At 41.7% G+C, this 21,842-nt stretch overlaps 1 protein-coding gene across 10 annotated transcripts in view; it reads left to right on the top strand.

Moving 5' to 3' along the window:
• PTPRM (protein tyrosine phosphatase receptor type M) overlaps positions 1-21,842 on the top strand; it is a 647,098-nt gene that overhangs the window by 231,669 nt on the left and 393,587 nt on the right. For all 10 annotated transcript variants that reach the window (XM_083187611.1, XM_083187612.1, XM_083187613.1 and 7 more), the window contains exons 4-6: positions 2,376-2,454; positions 5,052-5,167; positions 17,006-17,180. In XM_083187611.1, coding sequence (XP_083043737.1) covers positions 2,376-2,454; positions 5,052-5,167; positions 17,006-17,180 — 370 coding nt within the window. The remainder of the gene's footprint in view (positions 1-2,375; positions 2,455-5,051; positions 5,168-17,005; positions 17,181-21,842) is intronic.

A 21,842-nucleotide genomic window follows, 5' to 3' on the forward strand; every position in this document is an offset into this window, starting at 1 on the left:
TAAAACTGTCATAAAGAGAAGATTGATTAAGAGTGCTAATATCTCTGATTTCTTCATGTAACATTGATTATATCAACTCCAGAACGTACACCCAGCTTACACTGCACCACCTACTGCCAAGATCAACTCAGTAGAACAACAAGACCCGAAACCAGAATCCAGCCAGGCAGATCTATAATATTGATCTCCATCATGATAGGCGATACCTTCCCAGCTGCACCTCCCTTTTATGTAGCAGTGACATTCATATCCACATGTCTGCCAGTGATTTGTTTTATGTGGGACAGATGGATCATTAAATATTCCAGATATTGATAAACTGATAAACCGGCTGATTGAGCAAAAGAGCCTTAAGCACTGGGAGATTTTCATTTCACTCACAACAGTACATTCATGATATTAATGCATCTCTACAAACAGCTTCTCTTACAGCTACAGACCATTTACAGCTCTAGACACCATTATTTTCTCCCTGGGATTTAATTAGAGGATACTTGGCAAACACAATGAGAGGTTTTTTTTTTCCTTGTAATTTTTTATCTTTATTTAAAGGCAAACAGAGCAGAAAGCTTTTATATAGTCTGCTAGCTTACCATCCATTAGACTGTCACTGGGTTGCTCTGAAGACCACTATTGTGGCAAGTGATTTTCGTCACTGCTTCGATAGTTAACTAGGACAGTCCCTACTTAGGAAGCAAATGTTGCAGAGCAACTCTAAAATGTTTTATGGCAGACCACCCATGGTCTGTGTGTGCTATACATGAAATAAGACAATCTTATTAATAGTGTCCTTTCAAGCAAAGCAGTCAGTAGACAGTTGTGACTACCGTATACAGTAATGTTCTTCTTCAACTTCTTGTTGAAGGACAGTGGTGGAGGACAGGCTACCAATGAGCTCCTTTTGGCCCTGATGTGGGTCACGCGCAGCCATCCTGAATATAAATATTTCCCTTCTTTCTTGTTCTCATCATACCTCACATATCAGAGACTGAGCACAGTACAGGCATGTAGGGTCTCAAACAGTGAGACCTTTCGCTCTGAGAGATGTGTGTAGTTATGACATTGGTATGGAGATATGCATACGTGCACCACACATTAGGACAGGAATGTGGCTAATTGTCCGTCATCTGCATTGTAGTATTGACATGTAATTACATGTACATCTGCAATATTATTAGTGAATAAGAGCTGAGGCCAGAGGTGATGTTTCCAATCAATGTAGGGAAGAAGACAGCTTATTTTTTGCAGGTTAAGAAATAGGCAGATTGTTCTTATTGGTTCACTGTTACACCTCTTTCAGGTGAGTATTTAGGAGAGTTGTGTGCAGATTATAATGGACTTGGGTAAAAAAGTGTGTTCTTGCGGGGAGGTTGGGCTGATGCCCTTAAGACATATGAATTAGATAGTGTTATTGTGGTCATCGTCATTCGTCATCCCTTCACATATCTGTACACCAACCCACCAGTACCAACAGGAGCAGCGCTCCCGAGATGTGAAGCTGAGCATGAATCCACAGAGGGCAGGATACATAATACTTGCCCACTCCCATTTTGTCTCTTCAGGCAAAACAGGCTGCAAATCTAAGATTGTCATTTTGAACATTACAGTTAGGAGTCTCTGCCCAAGCTTTGATAAATATCCCACTTACTGACAGGGGAAGTGATCATTATTGAAAGAAGTGGAATGTTTGGGATGTCTGATGCCAAGAGCGACCTTGGAATAGAACCAATATTAATGAGAATATGAAGTATTATTTTACTCTTTGTGCACAATATGCTTCAGTGCTGTCTCCAGTTTGGAGTAAAACAATAAGCTGATTTCCTATGAATTTCATTCAAAGCACCAAATGAATGTCAACGCCGTGTACATGTACTGTAACTGCCAATTTTAAGCAATGTTGATACCATGACTTGTCACATCTGTATCATGTCTTACAAAGTGTGTGAGACTTGCAGGACACTGATACAAACGTTGCAGGAATGTATAGACACATCGGTTTCAGAAATACAGCTAAAATCTGCATGCATGTATTATTGTAGTACACATGTATTATCTAAGGAAGTTAGGGGTATCTAGATTATAAGGGAGGAAAAGTCAGCTAGAGGAGAAGTGACCCATGGCAACCAATCAGCACTGAAGTAGCATCTATAATTTGCATAATATAAAATTATACAGAGCAGCTGATTGGCTGCCATGGGCTCTTCTTATGTGGCTCACTTCTCCCTTAATACTGCTACACACAGTACATCTACCCCTCCATGTTATTAGTTTAATTATATATATAATTTATATATATATAAATATGTATATATGATGATATGTTCAGTACATTTTAATTAAGACGTTGTTATCTTAACTTGATTTTTATTTTACAGGTGTACTTTGAAGTGATCACATCAGAACAACATGGATACCTAGCAATCGATGAGGTGAAGGTCCTAGGACATCCTTGCAGTAAGTTTTGATATTTTATGAACATTCAGACTTCAATATAAAGTAGGCTGAATATACTGGAATAGGAGAAGCTGCAGCAGCCTCTGTATCACAAAGTATTATTGCAATTAGGGAAATAGGTACATTATATGTCATTGTATAAAGACCCTTTAGTAACAAAGACATAAATAAATCCCACTTGCTACTGAAGGTTTTGCGGACAAATAAAACAGTGTGAGAGAAGGTCAAGAATGCTTACCTTCTGTGGCTCTGATAATTGGCCCTGGCTATACTGAAGCATGAAGTATAATGTCTGTGCAGTCTTGACCAGAGCTTGCTGATACCAGACAACAGACACAGTATCAAGGAAAAAAGGATCGTTGTTATCCAGGAACAAGCCAGAGCTCAGGAGTAGGACACAGGAGTAATGTACAAACTCAATATCGAGAAAGACAGGGCAGGTTTATAGTTTAATTGTACAGTGAGCTGACCTATAGTACCAGCAAAGCCTCATGAATCTGAGTGGTATATATGTTATGACCATGCCCTCTGGCAAGAGGCAGATAGAAACTTATCAGCAACTGATAACACAAGTTTTGTGAAACTAAAAAAATAAAAAAGGGCAAGCTAGAGGAGAAGGGATACCATCTATGAGCTGGTGTCCATGGATAGATCCAAAAGGCCAACTGTATTACATCCATAGAACCCCAAGAATCCACCTGGTGGCAGGCCAGCCTACTATTTATTTTGGCATGCACTTCGGGGAGTTACGAGATGCAGAATGCTTACCATTGGCTGGCCCCTTCCCACAGGATGTGCCACCTTATAGACACCACTCTTAGTGATCCATTGCTCCCCTCTCCTCTGCTGTATATGCCAACCCATTTCTCTCCTGCAAAATATACAGTTTTAGTGGATGGAAGATCATAAGTGTGGGGGGCAGGTGCTATTCATGTAACTGTGGGGGATGGGGCTTTCAATATAATTGTATATGTGTCTATATTTGCCCTTCCTAAAAGAACAGTCTTGATCCATCCATCCATCACTGATTAGGTTCCTAGTTCATACACGTAAAAGCTACACAAAGTAAGTATCTCCAGAGCAGATCTGTATAAATGAATCATCAAAATATAAATGCCTCCAACTTGCTATTCAAGGGCAATAAGCCCGTTTTATGGCTTCTGAATTAGGTTCTGTAAATAAACGCTATTGTAAAAAGAAGACACATTTTGCTCTGTTAAACTTGCTGTATTTGTTCCTTGGCCTGACTTGCTTCTTTGGCAACTTCTTTGCGATTATGAATGCAAATTTGAACAGACACCAGTAAATCTATCCACAAACAAATGCTCCTAATTAAGTATTACTATGACACATCCCATTGTTCCGCATTAATTCAAAGATGAGTGAAATAATTATTATGCAACCTTAGGCCAAAACATTGCCACAGTAGTCTGTTTGTGTCTTAGTATATGTTATTTTAAGTATGTAAAGAATAACTACCTTTTCAGTGAGTTATAATGATTTGAAAAGAAAATTATATCACCATTAATAATTTTAATATATAATCATTAACTGCAAATAGCTGTTCCTATCTGTATTTACATACATCTCTAATTATATGATTTTAAAGCTATCATGACTACAGTGCTTATGTATTTAATAAGTGCTATTACCAAAGCATGCCTTTTCATATACAAGTAATATGTACTGTATGAAGATTATTCCTACTGTATATCAGTATTAAAATTGTTTGCAAATGCTTGGGCAACTCTGTTCAATTCCAAAGCTCCCTTTAGGGCTCTACATGTATTTTTTATATTATAAAAAGCCCTATCTATCAAAGGTGCAAACACCTAGGGAAGCCTCCTTAAGCATCTGACAATATTTTACCAAATGACCCTTGAAAATTGTTTAACTCGAGCTAAAAAAACTTTCAAAAATAAATTAAATATTTTATTGGAGAAAAAAAAACCTGTTGTGTGTTTATCCTGCATGGCTACCAATGGCAATACCCCCCCCCCCCCCTTGCCCAGTGACAATTGTTCTTCAGTGCCTCTCGCCTCCACACACACTCACACACTCCCACCCACAGTGACGGGTACCCAATTTAATTAGTTAAATCCAGCAAACAATAGGTATTGTGTATTGGCATGTACAGGGATATGTTTTGTTTGAGCTTTTACACTGCAGAGGTTGTGATTCAGGGAAATTTGTATTTTTACCAGGTGCTCCTTTTGCACACACATGTATTACCAATGTGCTGCCATATTCTAGGAAATATTCTGTCAACAAATGCCTAATTCAGGGGTAGATGTGACAAGGGAGGAGAAGTGATAAAATGCTAGGTACTTTATCACCGGCCAATCAGCTCTTGACTGTTAAGTTACAGGTTGGGTTTTAAAAGGGACAGTTAGGAGCTGATTGGCCTGTGATAATGTACCAGGCACTTTATCACTTCTCCATTATCACTGCTTCATACATCTACCCATCAGTGATTTATTTGGCTCAGTCAGTGCAGTAACAATACGGCCATGTTTTTGGAGGGGCATGTTGCTCTTTTGCAGCATCTTAATGTTGTTTTTGCTGATGACTCTGAATGGTTTTGTTTTCTGTTTCAGCTAAAACACCTCATTTTATACGGCTTAAAAATGAGGATGTCAATGCAGGGCAGTTTGCCACGTTTACATGCTTGGCTAATGGAAAGACGACGGCAAGTGACAGACTTTGGTTACAGGTAAATAGTTAGCCAATTCCATGCTATTAATTTTGTCAAATAAAAATACAGCTGTGGAACAATAAATCAGTATCTGTTGCAGTCAATTTACATTGCTTCTACTAAATGTTTGTATGCATCTCTGTGGGCGTGTCTCCCCATCTGTGTGCTTGGTTTTATACCTGCCTTCATCATCTGTCTGCATTTGCACTGTAAGTATGAAATCATTTGGTTCTGAAAAACAGATGTTCTTACTCTTTCCAAGCACTGCATACAGTATCCTGGAGTTCTATTGGCACTCCCTAGTCACCATTGCTTACGTGACCATGCTCAAGCACGGTGCAGTTAGGCTCCTTCAGTCACACTGTACATGTATATGGACTGAATTGCACATGACTCGGCATTGCCAGCAGTTAAAAACCCTTGGTTTGGGAACATGTCCAGAGCAAAAGTACACAATGGCCCTCATTCTGGTTGGCTCACACAACAGCGTTATTTTGCTGCTTTGCTAGCCTTGTAGCACCACCCGCCGTTCACCCCCCCGCTATTCGCATATTCCGCCCCCGCAGAGAAGACCTGCAAATACGCATATTTGCTTAAGCGCAGATCTTCTACATCAGTCCAACAGGGCAAACCAATCAGAATGAGGGTCAATATCCACTATGCTATAACTGACTTGTATTCACCTCTGCGCCAGCCCCTTACAGTTCAGAAGCACAATATCAGAAAGGTGAACACGTGATATTTTGTGACAACATTTTATTTACATCAGGAATATCCTCTTAGAGATGTTTTCCTACAATGATTATCGGTTTAACTTAACGAAGATAAAAAAAATACTAAAATCAATGAAACATTGTCCTTACAAAAATGGAACATTAGACATAAATTAGAAATGACCCAAACAATTTAATTATAGAGAACCTAAACCTAAATGCTAATCTGCTTAGTTTCTTAGCCCACTAATGTCATCTTTGCCCTGGACCCACCTTAAAGCAGCACTGGAAACTGGATAAACCATTAAACTTTAGTATCCCAAAATCCAGAAGACTAACAGATGCGTCTTACAAAACTGTCAAATTCAACCTAAATGAACCTTGATTAATGTAATGACAAGCAAAGCCAGCATTATTGATTTCAACTGCCGTAACCTTTTTATCAGAGGTTTAGCTGGTACAAATTTGTACATATGTCAGTTCAACTGCGTGAAAAGATATATACTGTACATCCTTGGTCATAAAATCTAAACATATATCTACAAGAACATTATACGTAATGTAACCATATTCTAAATAAAGGATATTTCCATTTATAACAACAAGATTAGCTGCAGGGCCTTTACATGAAAATTCCTGTCACTTGAAACACATCACGTCTAAGGTTGCTGATTTGTTTACATGATATATGGAACAAGCAGTACTAGGTTAATGGTGAGGTAATGAGTTAGAGGAATAAATAAGTATTCCTTACACATTTAGCGTTGTAGTACGTGCACATTTACAAAAGACCACATAATACTATGCCGGACTATCGACGACCATTGGGGAAATTTACGAGATTGTAGATGTCCACAAAAGTGATTTCTTGCATGCTTTGTCCTCTTGTAAATAAAGCTTTGTTTCTTCCGCAATTAATGCAAAAAACGTACCTGCTTTCCAATTTCCAAGCTAGACTTTTTGTCTTTTGCAAAGCATAAACAAGTGTATTGTTAAGAAATGGAATTACTGGTACAGACTGCAATCTAATTCCGAGGTTCTCATTAGTTTATCCACTAAAAAAATAAACATACCACCAAATAAATGTGAGGATGGCACTAATGAAAGGATGTTTATGATTAACAGATGCATCCCATCTGCTTCGATTTCCTTTGTCACATCTGCTGATAACACAAGCTAGCACTAAAATAGGCATAATATTTCTTTTGTATTGACTTTCTAAACAAGAAAAATAATTATAATGCATATGTTGATAGAGGTGTTTATATCTCACTTGTAGTGTACAATTATGCTGTGGGCAAAGAGAAAGCCTGGGTATTAGCAGAGGCTTGTCACCATGGAAATTTGATTGCAGTGCTCTGTTTGTGTAAGATCAGACAATGTCATTTGCAAGCCAAAAACTACTTAAAAGTTAAAGGGGGATTACATATCAGTTTATTTTTGTGACAGTATCTGTATTTGGAAAAAAAGATTTCTTCTATAATTTTATAGTATCTAACTGTACAGCTTTGCATAGAATATTGCATAATTATTTTAGTGGTGGAATGCATTAGCTGTTCGCAGACATGGCACTGTAAGAACCTTTGGTGGTACCCCTCCTAGCTGCTTCTTACCTTGGCTGGTAAGAGGTAGAGACAGCACATCTATTTTACAGCCTGGCAGTATGATGCGGTTTGTGACACCATAATCACAGATAAAGGTACTTTTTATAACTGAACCAGACTGGTTACCAGCTGGAGAGATGCTGCGGGCCAGACTGGTTACGGGCTGAAGAATGTAGCTAGACCGGACTGGTTACTGGCTGAAGAATATGCAGGACCGGACTGGTTACTGGCTGAGGAATTTTCAGGACTGAACTAGTTACCAGCTAAAGAATATGCAGGACCGAACTGGATACCTCCTGAAGAATATGCAGGACAGGACTGGTTACCATCGGAAGAATATGCAGGACAGGACTGGTAACCACCTGAAGAATATGCAGGACCGGACTGGTAACCACCTGAAGAATATGCAGGACCTAACTGGATACCTCCTGAAGAATATGCAGGACCGGACTGGTTACCACCTGAAGAATATGCAGGACCGGACTGGTTACCATCGGAAGAATATGCAGGACAGGACTGGTTACCACCTGAAGAATATGCAGGACAGGACTGGTAACCACCTGAAGAATATGCAGGACCGGACTGGTTACCTCCTGAAGAATATGCAGGACCTAACTGGATACCTCCTGAAGAATATGCAGGACAGGACTGGTTACCACCTGAAGAATATGCAGGACAGGACTGGTTACCACCTGAAGTATATGCAGGACCTAACTGGATACCTCCTGAAGAATATGCAGGACAGGACTGGTTACCACCTGAAGAATATGCAGGCTGGACTGGTTACCGCCTGAAGAATATGCAGGACAGGACTGGTTACCACCTGAAGTATATGCAGGACCTAACTGGATACCTCCTGAAGAATATGCAGGACAGGACTGGTTACCACCTGAAGAATATGCAGGCTGGACTGGTTACCGCCTGAAGAATATGCAGGACAGGACTGGTTACCACCTGAAGAATATGCAGGCTGGACTGGTTACCGCCTGAAGAATATGCAGGACAGGACTGGTTACCACCTGAAGAATATGCAAGACCAAACTGGTTACTGGCTGAGGATATACAAAGATCAGTAGCCAACATATTCATGTTCACATAATTGTCACGCTAACAATGTAACTAGTTGTCTACTAGGGGTAGACTTCCTATAAACCCCTTGCTGTTATGTGATTGGCTACAGGGGACCTGGCAGGCTGGACTGAGACTAGGTGTTGAAGTTGAGCTCAGCTGGAAAACATGGACTGCACACAGGAGCTTCAGTAACCTCAGGCACACAAATGGTTAACCACTGGTCCGAGAGCACGCTGCAATCAGGACCCTGTGCACCTGTGTAGTCAGTTTGGGAAGATGCTGCAGTCTAGAGACAGAGAAGTCTGCAGGTTTAGGGATCATTGCATAGACAGCATTTAGGTTGACATGCATGAAGGCCAACATGACTAAAGGTTGACCTGGGTTAGGTCGACATGGTCATTAGGTCGACATGGGGAAGGTAGACAGTCAAAAGGTCAGCATGAGGTTTTTCATGTTTTTTTGTCCCGAATGCTGACACAGTCGACATGGACAGTGAAACATAGCACCGTATACCCTCGCATTGGCTCGCTGCGCTCGCTATGCTTATGGCTCACTATTTTGTTCTCCCACCACACCCTTGTGGATGGTCGGGCATGAAATACCGCCTGTCAGCACGTGGCGGTTGCAAAGATAACGTGCAAAATCCCATGTCGATCTTTTGACTGTTGAACTTCCCCATGTCAACCTAATGCTTGTGTCGACCTAATTACCTTGTCAACCTTCAGTCATGTCAACCGTCAGTCATGCCGACCTTCCTGCATGTCGACCTTCAGTCATGTCAACCTTCCTGCATGTCGACCTTCAGTCATGTCAACTTTTAATGCATTTCGACCTAGTGGTGCCGACCTAATGCTTGTGGACCTAATGCTTGTAGACATAGTGACCATATCCCATCAGAATCTTTATAGTTCACCAGACACTGGAGCATTTCACAGTTTCGCACTGAATGAAAGACCACAGCAACTGAAGGTAACGCGCAGGGCAGATTACACATAACAAGTCAGGGATGCAGAATTAACCATGTTTGTGACATACATTATTCATGTCAACCTATTGCTTGTGTTGATCTTTTAAGCATGTCAACTTAAGCTATGTTGATCCTTTTCATGTGTCCACATACTGCCTGTCGACCATTAGTGGTAGAGCTATTGACTTTAATAGCGTTGACCCGCTTATCACATCCCATTTTTAATTACTTTTGCAGTTTACGATGCATCTGATCTTCCATGTTGTTTCAGAAACATGAGCTCTTTAGACTGCCCCAGTGTTCTATCTTGTGTTTAAAAAAAAAGAAGTTTTTCATTTCTTTTCCAGTGTCACTACAATATGCTATAGACTAGCATGTCATCTGCTACATTACCAACTAACAATCCCGCGTACTGTATATCCGAAGGGTTAAGTCCGTTTTGCTGTGTAAGTGAATGTATAGCTTTAAAGCATTACATTATCCTAATTTGAGAAGGCTGCACTGGAATGAGGTTATTCTCATGCAAATTAGACTTATAGACACTTTTGTGCAATGTGCTAACTCCTAAGATCTTAACACATGAGAAGTAATTTAGTAGAAAAAAATACAGTTTCAGCAATAGTTGTCGCAATAATCAGACTCATAATTTAAACATATTAAGACTCCAGAAACTCTATTTTCAATAAATAAATCAATCTTAAAAGGACTTTATGCAATTCTGCTGTGCAGTACTGGATTATATAAAGTCCAGGTCAATCGTCTGTTACCGCCCACATTGGTAGATCAATTCTCTATCACTCTGCATTATCTCACGGTGCAAACAAAAAAAAAAGTTTCTTAAATTATTGCACAGTTGAGGTTACTGAAATATTACATTATGTCATCTGTTCGCAGAAGTCAGTTTGTTTGATAAATTTGTGTCGTTAGAATTGCACAGTGATTTAATGTCTTGGCCAAATGCCTCCTCCGAGTTTAGCTTGCCATTTTGAAAATTGCAGATATATCCAAATTCCCCAATTGCTGAGATATAACTAAAAGCCGGTTATCAATTGTAACCCAAGGATTTACTCTCTGGATTATATTCACTTTGACGATGAAATATGGCAAGTGCTTAAGTCATAAGCTTAATAATGTAAGTGGTTTGGAAATGAGGATTTCACCTCAGAGAAAAGATTCCCTCAAGAATGGCGTTTTCAGTCCATAGGATATTAACATGCACACTGGCATTTCCAACATTGATGTGTGGCAAAAACAAATGTTGTAATTTGTTCTGTCACATATTATATGATACATTAAATTTTTAAAGTCCTCTGTTTTCACTGTTCACCTCATAAATCAGTTTCATTGCTTACCCTCCCGGAATGGCCCGGAGGGTCCCGAAAATCAGGTGGGCAACCCTCCCTGGTTTCTGGGGGACCCCCGCTCCCCCCTTGTTCCCGGCTACCTCACCCCTGACCACGGCATTGAAATAACCGGATTGGCCGATCGTCGAGGAGGGGGTGGGGCTAAAGTGGCAGAACCGGGTAATTTCCCCATCATGGGGGCGAGGCTTAATGACGTCACACCCAAGCCCCGCCCCCAAACACCTGCTGAGGAGATTTAAAAAGTCGGCAACCCTGCGTTAAATGAGAATGCCCACTACATGCTATATAAATACATGCTATACATAATCCTATTTATTAGTAACTATTTACTATTCTGTCGAAATGATAGAACAACATAACAGTAATGACAGTGCTGGCGGCTGTGCATACCTGAATGGATCAACCCTTGATCTATATACCGCCTCGGGACACTAGCTCTGAGGGGGCTCAATAAGCAACTCAGCTTTTATTGTTTTTTTTTTTATAACAAGACCTTATTTATATCAAACTGATCTCTTGCTCATACAATAATCCAATCCTTTTTTTCCAAAATACTGTATTATAAATAGTTGCTGATATTGCCATCATTAGATTTTCCATCCTTTCCCATACTCTATTTTTATCTTAATTATATAGTATCTCACATGACAGTAATAAGCATGTCGGAGAAGTGCTATATATACCTTTTTGAAACCTGCAGGCTTCCGTACCTTTGTTGCCATTTGTTACCATGGTGCATGGAGTGCACAGGCATAGTGACGTCACAGTACCTGCCTCTGCAGCGGGACCACTGCGTTGTTCACATGGGTGTTTGATATTAGAATTATATATAGGTAAAATGTTTTACTTTATACTCTTTTGTATCCTGATGAAAGATAGAATATATCTGAAACATTGATAATTTCCTGAAGACTCTGATTCTTCATTTAAACCATCCATGAGTGCGCAATGTTGTTTTCAACAACAGTATATATCGCCAGGTAAACCTTAATATTGTATCCCCTTAATGTAACTGACATTTCCTAAGAGAATTCATACTTTTGCGCCTTTCTATTATTTGGTAATAATATGTTTGAATTTCCCAACATCGGATGAATGATTTTGGGGAGTGGGCAGCTCAAACTATCAGTGTGGATAGGATTTGTGCTGGCAGTTTAAATCTCCTGAAAAAAAAGAGAAGGGATTTAGGGGCAGATTTATTAATCTTGGAGAAGAGATAAACTGGAGATAAAGCGGAGAAAAGGTAAAAGGAGATAAAGCACAGCCAATCAGCTGTGTTTGAAAAAGACAGTTGGGAGTTGATTGGCTGGTGCTTTATCTCCTTTTACCTTTTCTCCGCTTTATCTCCAGTTTATCTCTTCTCCAAGCTTAATAAATCTGCCCCGGGATTTAGTCCACATGCCCACATTCATCAGATATATGGAAAGGTGCTTTACTGCCTGACTAATAAGAAGAGACCAAGTTGCAGAAACACTTTTCAGCACTAAAGGAATATTTAATATGCACTGAGACAGTATACGGTTGTTACGTTGACACTTATAAGGTCGGCATGCATCGCGTCGACCACTGAAGATCGACATGGCTAAGGTCGACATATGGTTTTTCACTTTTTTTTTTTTGCCCGACATGTGCCGATAGGCAGTATTCGTGTCCTATCATCCCTTAGTGTGTGGAGGGAGAATAGAATAGTGTGCCCAGCTTAGCGAGACACTGTGCCCAAAGCATGGCGCGCGCAGCGGTACGCTTGGAAGATGTCAGTGTCAAAATGTGAGACAAAAAAACACGTTGACATTTTGACATGTGGACTGCGGACCTTAGCCATGTCGAACTTCAGTGGTTACCCCAATGCGTGTCTACCTAATATTGGTCGACCCAATGACTCATACCCCACTGAGATACATTTGTCTAATAACCCCTTCAGGGGTGAGTTTTTTTAGGCGCTCCTCGCTGGGTGAGTTTTTTAGGTGGAGCGCTACCTAATAAAAAAACACCACTGTCTCTCTCTGGGACGGGCAGCGCCGCTGAGCACTATATCAGCCGCTGCCTGGCCCTGCTCCCAGCAACCTTGCTGTGTGCGGTGGTTACATGCCGTGCAGCCGGAGCCAGGATTGACTTCATCAATCAGCTCAGTGGCGCTGCCCGGTGCTAAGCAGAGGAGACAGCGGCGATCCTGCAAATTTTCCGGGTTTGCCAGTCTAAGCACTGAGGCATAGCCTGTAAAAATTCTTGAGAGTGCCAGGGAAGGGGTTACATACGTTACTGCGACATACTGTAATGTATTATCAACAGGATGCTGACATTGTGAATACCCATCCACAACAACAAGGTGGCCTCATTCACAGGATAATGTTCAGTTTAATTCAGTAAAACTTCTATTTGTGCCATTTGCTCACACAGTTCACACAGTACTATGAACATGGGTTCTGGATATTTTGTTGACCTTTATCATGATGACATTCATCTAAAATATACTAGGATGTGAGTTCTATTTCATATGGGATGCTGGTATGGACAATCAATCAGATTCTATCTTATCTTCTAGAAGGTGCTAAATAAATAAGTACATTCTGATTGGTTGCCCATAGCAACATCCCATGTGAAATCGAACTCCCATCTTAGTAAATTCCCCCCATAATGTCAACACGACAATGCGGACATCGCCATACTGTGTACATGATGATTACAATGTAGATAAACAGTGTGGCTTGGTGCAATGTTTACTTACCTGCTAGCTGATCTCCGGCAACTCCAGTGATGCCCTCTGGGATGGCGCTAAGGAGATGGTGAGTTCCAGCTGTCATCTAGTGGTTTCAGGAGGGAGTAGTCCTCCTAACCCCATTCCCCAATTCTAGTCCAAGGTATCCCCTCCCACCAATGCCGTAATTAGACATTTTGGTGCCCTGTGCCAGAAAGAGAATTGGTGCACCTCACCGCCCCTTCTCAAAAAAAAAAAAGAGACAGAGCTTGCTTAGGGAACCCAACCAACATTTAGGGCATGGTTTCATGGGGTAGTGGCTTGGCCATATCTTAGTACCAATTCACATTACACCACACAGCAGTGTCTGTTATTCACATTATACCACACAGTGCCACATGTACACATTCAATGGCAGCTGCACACAGGGTCACACCACACTGCAGCTACACACAGGGTCACACCGCACTGCAGCAGCACACAGGGTCACACCACACTGCAGCAGCACACAAGGTAACCCCACATTGCACTACCAAACAGAGGTTTACAGTGCACCTTGGATACAGTGCAGGTTATAGTTATCAGGTACTGTACAGTGCGGTATACAGTTTGCATTGGATACAGTGCAGGATACAATGTTGGTCAGATACTGTGCAGAATACAGTGTGGATCAGATACAGTGTAGGTTACAGTGTGCGACTGATCCAATGTGGGATATAGTGTGGGTTGGATACAGTGTGGTATGTAGTGTGAGTCGGATTCAGTGCAGGTCAGATACAGGGCCTTTTTCTAGTTGGCTCTGTCCCCAAGTGTTGGCACGGGCTGATGCAATGTGGGTTGGATATAGTGCGGGAGATAGTGTGGGTTGGATACAGTGCGGGATATAAAGCAGGTTGTATACAGTGCGGGATAAACAGTACACTGTAACATGGTGTGGGTGGTGTCAGCAGTACAGAATGACAGTGGTGTCCTCAGTTCGAGGGAGACAATGGTGCCAGTGGTGTCAGCAATATGGTATGGCTGGTGTGTCAGCAGTGCGGGAGTGCCATCGGTTTCCTCAAAGCAGGGGATAGCTGTATCAGCAGTGCAAAGGGTGGGAGAGTTATGCTATCCTGCCAGACGGCTCTCTGAGTCAATTAGTGGTTGCCCGTTGATTTCAATGGGACTTTTTAAATCAGCTGCCTCTTACCCCCTGCTCCTCTGGTGTTTGGTGCCGACCTTTCTCTCCTGCAGCAGCTGGGCAGTAGCAGGATGAAGAGCGGGGAGTGTGCCTCTTTCCAGGTGCTTCCACACTTTGCAGACTAGGAGTGTGCTAGCGGATGCACCCACACCTAGTTACGGCTTTTCTTCCCACAGTCTAACCCTATGCCTCCACTCCTGCAGCCCAGCCTTAACCCATGCCCTCCGGCAGGCTAACCCTTCCCTTTCACAGCATAACCTTCACCTGCCCCCCCCCCCCGGCCTAAGCCTAATACAAGTATGTAAAGATACTCATAATCGTAATATGCATAAAAAAGGACATTTTGTAATTAAATACTTCTTTTCATTTTATGGCTGCATTCTTGCTTTCTACACCAAATCGGAGCCTCATTTTCTTTTTTCTTTATTTTAACAAACTCTGTAACTGCTGTCTATGCTGGCATAATGGCAACTCCCACTCATGTACCTTACTATAGATGTGCAGAGAATAACGGCCTGCATATGCACAGTACTGCAAATATGAATTGACCCATTATTTATTTTGGATGCCTAGGTAAATTGATCAAATCTAAATGTTGATTCCTTTGCTATTGGGCACTGTGAATTTGCCTATGAAAAACTAAGATCTATTTTTCTGTAAAAAGTTACACGTACTGTTGGATTAGTATTTTTTTTCTTTGATGAACCTTTAGGTGGTTTAGATTAATTTCCATAACAATAGTCTCATTAGGTTTACAGTCTACACAAATGAAGACATTGTTCTTACTACAATTGGGTTGCAATATTGTTTATAAATGCTAATTTATGGTTTCTAAAACTTTACCGAGACTAAAAATACTTGTTGAGTTTTTTACGTCAAAACATAACCCCGCTCTAGTTTTTTTGTAAAATATTATTCTAATCTCCTGTTACAAAATCTGTAAAGTATGAGATCCCAGTAGAGTTAACCCGTTCTACAGTATTCCTAGGTTCAGAAAATGTTTTGGGCTTTTTTCGGAGCACAGTAAATGAAATACATTCATCATGAATCGCTAATTAGAGAATTTGCAATCCATTCGATTATCGAAGAACTGTATGTACTGTATGTATTCGCCTGCATATGCTCATCCGCAAATTGTGAATAAATAGCAGTCGCAAAAACACCAAACATAACAGTCACAGTTTGATTAACAGGAAGCAATGTTATAGATAGAAGAAAAGAGGTGTGTTGCTCTTAAATGATACAATGATACATTTAAATTGTAAAAGTGTGCATAATTTTAATAAACAAAAATAGCAACATTAAAAATAATGTATATATTATTCCTTTGCCTCTGGTTATGATGTATAGAGCAAATGTATTGTCCCACAAAACATTCGGTTCCTCCAAATAGCTATTTGGGTAATGATAGTTTGAGCTGGTGTTGCCGGCGAGGTCATTTTCCTCCGGAGAGATGGTAGACACTGTATGGTTGCAGCAGGCTGGATATACCTGTCGCTCCTGAGCCAGTTGGTGTTGGTAGCAGTAGATGTTAATGGTTGGTATAGTTGGAAAACATCTGGGTGTAATGAGAACTTGAGTTCCCATTACACTTGGATGCCTTGGTCCCATTGCTGATTGACCTAATTCAGAAAGCCCCACAGTCGACCATAAATCGTTGTTTGAAATACGAATTCAGTGAAAGTGGCAGCAGCAGAAGGGGGAGTTGGTGTTACGTGAACATCAACTCTGTGTTGCAGGAGTGCGGTTTGGATGAATGGGGCTACCAGTGATACGCTAGCGCTTTGCTGTATAGCAGAGCAGAACCTGAATTGTGGGATGGCCTTGCTCTGTGCTGGGCAGCCCCCTCGCTCCCCGCATGCTGCTGGGAGTTGTAGTTTTGCATATCCTCGCTCCAGGCCTCTTGCGCCATATGGAGGAGATCCACTAGGTATATGAGGGCACATCTGTACTTGAATGTGAGGTATTTCATATGAAGCATCTTGCATTTTCCATTAAACTTGTTGTCATAGTGCTGGTCAGAGGGCACCACAGCTAGCGAATGCGTCTTTCTACCGAATTGTTATGAACACGTCCTCACTTTCTCAATGCACTGCCAGCTGGATGTTTAAAAACAGGGCAAACATAAAGACGACAAAGCAATCAATCAGCTATTCTTTCCTGCAGCAACATCTGTTTCAGGGAAACGGAGAATGAATATTCAATGCACAGTTATGGAAAATAAATTAAAATGAAATATGTTTTTCACTCTTTTCTTGTCAGGGTGCGAATGGAAGAGATGCTCCTTTAAAGGAGATAAAAGTGCATAATGATCGCCGATTTGTGGCCATATTTAATGTAGTGAACACAACAAAGAGAGATGCTGGCAATTACCGTTGTATGATCCGGACTGAAGCAGGAGTTGCCGTCTCAAACTACGCTGAATTGGTTGTAAAAGGTACTCTATAACATAATATGTCGTTGTTTGGCTATTTATATTCTTGTAATGGTCATTTGGTTTCTTCTCAGAAAATCTCACAGATTTCCTAACAAACCATTTCTGAACATTTTCTGTTTATCTGTTCCATGGAAAATAATACTTCATGTCCCTCATATCGTGTCCCGTCTGCCAAAATATACTCAAAGCTGTTTTCAGTTGGGGACAGAGAAAAATGCAGCACTCAGCCAGCAATAGTGAATTTTCTTTTCTATACAACTACACCATGCAGTAAGCAGAACCAGTGGCGTTGACAGAGGGGGAGGGAACAGGTACTTTTTACCCAGGCCCAGGTCCTGCTCCCACCTCCCCCGTTGCAGGGAGCCAGGTAGTGGTGAGAGAGATGACAGGTTGTTGCTGCAGCGCAGCCTCTCTCCCCAGCTCAGTACATGCTGCTCAGTACCGTGTGCTGAGTTGGGGAGAGAGACAGCTGCAGTGGCAGCCTGTCCTCTCTATATCCATAGTTTATTTTTTTTTCACAAGGCCTGGCCCCCCTCCATTTTACCGGGGCCTGGCCGAACTGTCGGCACCGCTGATCAGAACTTGGCGATCCACACTTTTCTTGTTGGGCATTTGAGATTAATAGAACTCTGTGGTTAATAGTGCTCTGCTAAAAGCATGCAGGGTCTATTCACAGGAGACAGCGGGACTGGGGTCATGCTAGCCGCTCACAGAGCACTGGGCATTCCCCCATAATGACAAAAGTGGGAGGCATGGCTCCTCATATCATTGTGACACATTTTTTCACTTAAAAACAAGGTGGCCTACCCTCCTGGAATGCTTGTGAGGGTCCCAGAAACTGGGTCCCCCTGGCCCACCGGAATGGGGGGCAAGCCTCACGGAATGCGTGAAGTCTCCTGCATCCCCCCCTCGGTCAGGGTCCGTATGAGCAAATTACGTGAATTGCATCATTGTAAACCCGCCCCCCTCATTACAATGCCTGACATATTGGCACTGCATATTGGGGGGCATGGCCACAAGGGGGCAATGGCTGGCCATACCCCCACCCCTGATTATCCGCTGACCACCCTGCCCCTTTCCCCTTGATGGGGCATCAGCAGCCCTGCCTCACTGAACCTCTCCCGGAGAAGGCAGCCATATAGTAGGCAACTATGCACTCGGTGCAAGCAGAGGTCTTAGTGACTCACTTGTGCCAGGCATCTTACCTCACATGGTTTATTGAAGCTACAGTAGTTGCAGGGGTTAAAGTGAGGGGAACGGGGTTCCACCACCTCTATTGGTAGGGGAACCGAGTTTCATCTCTACCACCTCTACCACAGTCCTGAAGAGTAATTCCAACAGAAAACCCTGCCCCTTCTTCTGGCAGGGCGTATGTAATGTAAAGTAAAGTAAAGATGAACAACTGTGGACATTATGTGTATAAGGGGCATTACTGTGTGATTTCATTTAAGATGAATCAAGGGCACTACATATGGTGTAATGTGTATATGATTTTGCTACCTGTGTTGTAATTGTAATTGGAGTTACTATTGTGTGACCACACCCCTTCCTTGTGGGACCATTACCCCTTTATAGGTGTTAGGGCACAAATTCCCTGGCACTGGTCTAGGCACTGCCTAATGGGGGCGGGGGGGATTTAGGGGAACAAAGTTCCACCAAGACTCCAGGACCAACTTAAGCCGTGAGTAGTTGTATGAGCACACATCTGTATGTACATTTAGAAAAATGTGCTCTACATGTCTTATAGGTAAAGTAGTTAGGAAGTGTGCTTTCACTAAGAACACACTTAACGTTTGATTAAAATTTACTTCCTCTGCTTTTTTACAAGTTCAGCCGAATGAACTCAATTAGTTGATATCATTATTCAGGCGATGAATTAGCTCAATGATTAAATATCTATATGTTTTCAGATAGTTGTGGAACAATAATAAGCAGCTTTGGCCTATCACATTCTGTGTTTTTCTGACAATGTAGTCTGTAGCGTTCTAGAGGCAACATTTATTTCTGGCTATGAGGTAAATGGGTTATCTCTTTGTATCCTTCCACAGATGTGAGTCCCTGACCATGATATACAAGATTGTTTTTGTACATCAGCAGAACTTTTATTGTGGCTGTTATTTAAATAGATCCGAACAAAAAGGCAGTCAGCAGGGCCCTATTGATTTAATGTGTTCGGAAAAGCATATTAGCCTTCTACATATGGTTCACTGACTAAACTTTTCTAATATTGGCCTGGGCACAGGTGCATTATTATCCAGACAAAGAGCACTCTGATGGCTCTGTCTGAAAACACATCCGATTATTGCAGGGTTCAACCTGCTTATTGAGTTCATGCGAGGAAAAGCTAGGTGTCTCTCGGCTTTTAGAAGTTGGGTTTGAGCATTTAGCAGAGGCCATATAGGGGAAGCCATCTGTAGTGAAGTTGACCCACTTCTATTCAAAGCTTTAGCTCCTTCTGCAGGAACTTAACTTTATTTCTTCCGAGGAGAAAAGGCCCACATTCATCCTCAAGCTTAGTCATTTTCGTTTTAAGCTGCCAGTAGGATTCAAGATTGTATCACTTTTTTTTTTTAAGCATTTGAGGCATTTATTGAAACATTGGCTTCTCATATGTTCTTTGAAATAGTAAGATCTGCAGTATTCTTTGTATTTATGAAAGAAGGCGACTAAATGTATTCTTTGTATTTGGTAAAGAGCGGAGTAAGCTCTATTTAGAGATAAAATGATTTACTTATCACAAACACGAAAAATATTATGACATTAAAAGATAAAGCTTCCACTAGGACTTTGCTGCTGTATAATAACTACAGTTCTCCAGAAGTATTAGCAAAATGTCAGTTAAATTGTCCTCTAAAAACATTAAAGGACAGGCTTTCTAAAGAAATGCTGGCAATATTGTACTTCGCTTCATGCCGAAATAATGTAATAGTCCAGTGTCTTCTGCGGAAGTTAATGTTTTCATTTATGTTCTGTATGATAACATTTTAATAAACCACTACAGTGGATCCTGGATATGTTCTTTCTTTTGCACTTCAATGTGTATGCAGTGTATATTCTGACATTCATTTGTGTTACTTTTAGATATGACGATATTTAGCAAAATGTTGTCATTACCGCAATTTATTTATTTATTTTTAGGAATTCTGTGATGGAAAGGTAGCGATGAGGGCAGTGAGAATTGTTCTCGATAAAAAGGCCATATAGGCATGGTTCGAATAAGTTAAAGAAATTATTATATAATTGTTTAATAGATTAGCGCACAATGAGAACTGATAGAGACACACTGGGGGAAATTTCCTAAGATCGGAGTTCTATTTCAGATGGGATGTTGCTATGAGTAGCCAATCAGATTGTGGGGGAGATTCTCTAAGCGAAAAATACGGTAAAAACCCAGCTATCAGGGTTTTTACCGCATTTTGGGATGCTGTAAGCATCCCTCGCCGGGTTACTGATTTTTCTGGCGATGCCCCATAGAAGCCAATGGGCTTCTACCGCAACCCTCCGCCGCCCCGCGCCGACCCCCCATCGCCCCCTCACCTGTGTCCGGGCAGCACAGAGCAGTGCTGCCCGGACATGTGACCTCCTCCCTGCACTGATCCTCTTCCGGGTGCAGGGAGGAGGAGAGCCCGGCACAGCAGCAGCAGCGCCGGGTGTGGGAGGGAGGGTGGAGCCGCCGGGACCTGCTGGGACCCGGCGACTCTCACCGCAATGGACAGCTCTTAACGCAAGAGCTGTCCTTTGCCTTAATTATCGCATATGTTACAACATATGCGATAATTATAAATGTGATGGGCGGCGAAGGGAGGCGGAGATTCTTAGAGAATCTCCCCCTGTATCTATTATCTTCTAGAATGTGCTAAATAAATAATAAGTAGATTCTGATTGGTTGCCCATAGCAACATCCCATGTGAAACAGAACTCCCATCTTAGTAAATTTCCCCCACTGTATGCTATACCATGCCCTCAAGGTTTCACTGCTGCATGTCTACTGGCTGACTTTCTATTATACCATAACAATACTATAATACCCTTTCAAATCACAGAGCCGGCTTTGACCTGAGAGCTCGATCCTGGGTCTGACCTGGGTCCGGCGCTTTCACATTTCACAACCCAAGCCACCCATTATTGAGAAGGTTGGTCGAACCATGTTATAAGCTTTGATGCTTTCACATCGCACCTCGACCCGGGTCGACGCGTCACCAACCCGGCAACAACCCAGGTCCAAGTTGTGGTGTGAAAAGGGTATAGATAACAATACCATTCTTAGCATATGCTTTTATAATTTCATTGACATGATTATTTATTTATTTTACTTTGTTCATAAAGTATGTCCACATGTATTTCTATACAATTGACTCAGGGTTGCACTTACTAAAAATGGCAGGTTGCTACCCCCAAATGGCGGCTTCCTGTCAGCCAACCTCTAGACACATTGGGGGTTATTCTAGTCCATTCTTTCTGACAAAATCCTTCTTAGATGGACAAAACCATGTGCACTGCGGGTGGGGCAGATGTAACTTGTGCAGAGAGAATTAGATTTGGGTGGGGTTTTTCTTCAAAGTGAGATCTATATTGCAGTGTAAAATCATGCAGTCAGTATTTTCCCTGCACAGAAACAAAATAACTCACCCAAATCTAATTCTCTCTGCACATGTTACATCT

This window comes from Crinia signifera, chromosome 5, assembly GCF_055691185.1.
Source record: "Crinia signifera chromosome 5, ASM5569118v1, whole genome shotgun sequence".
Classification (NCBI taxonomy): Eukaryota; Metazoa; Chordata; class Amphibia; order Anura; family Myobatrachidae; genus Crinia; species Crinia signifera.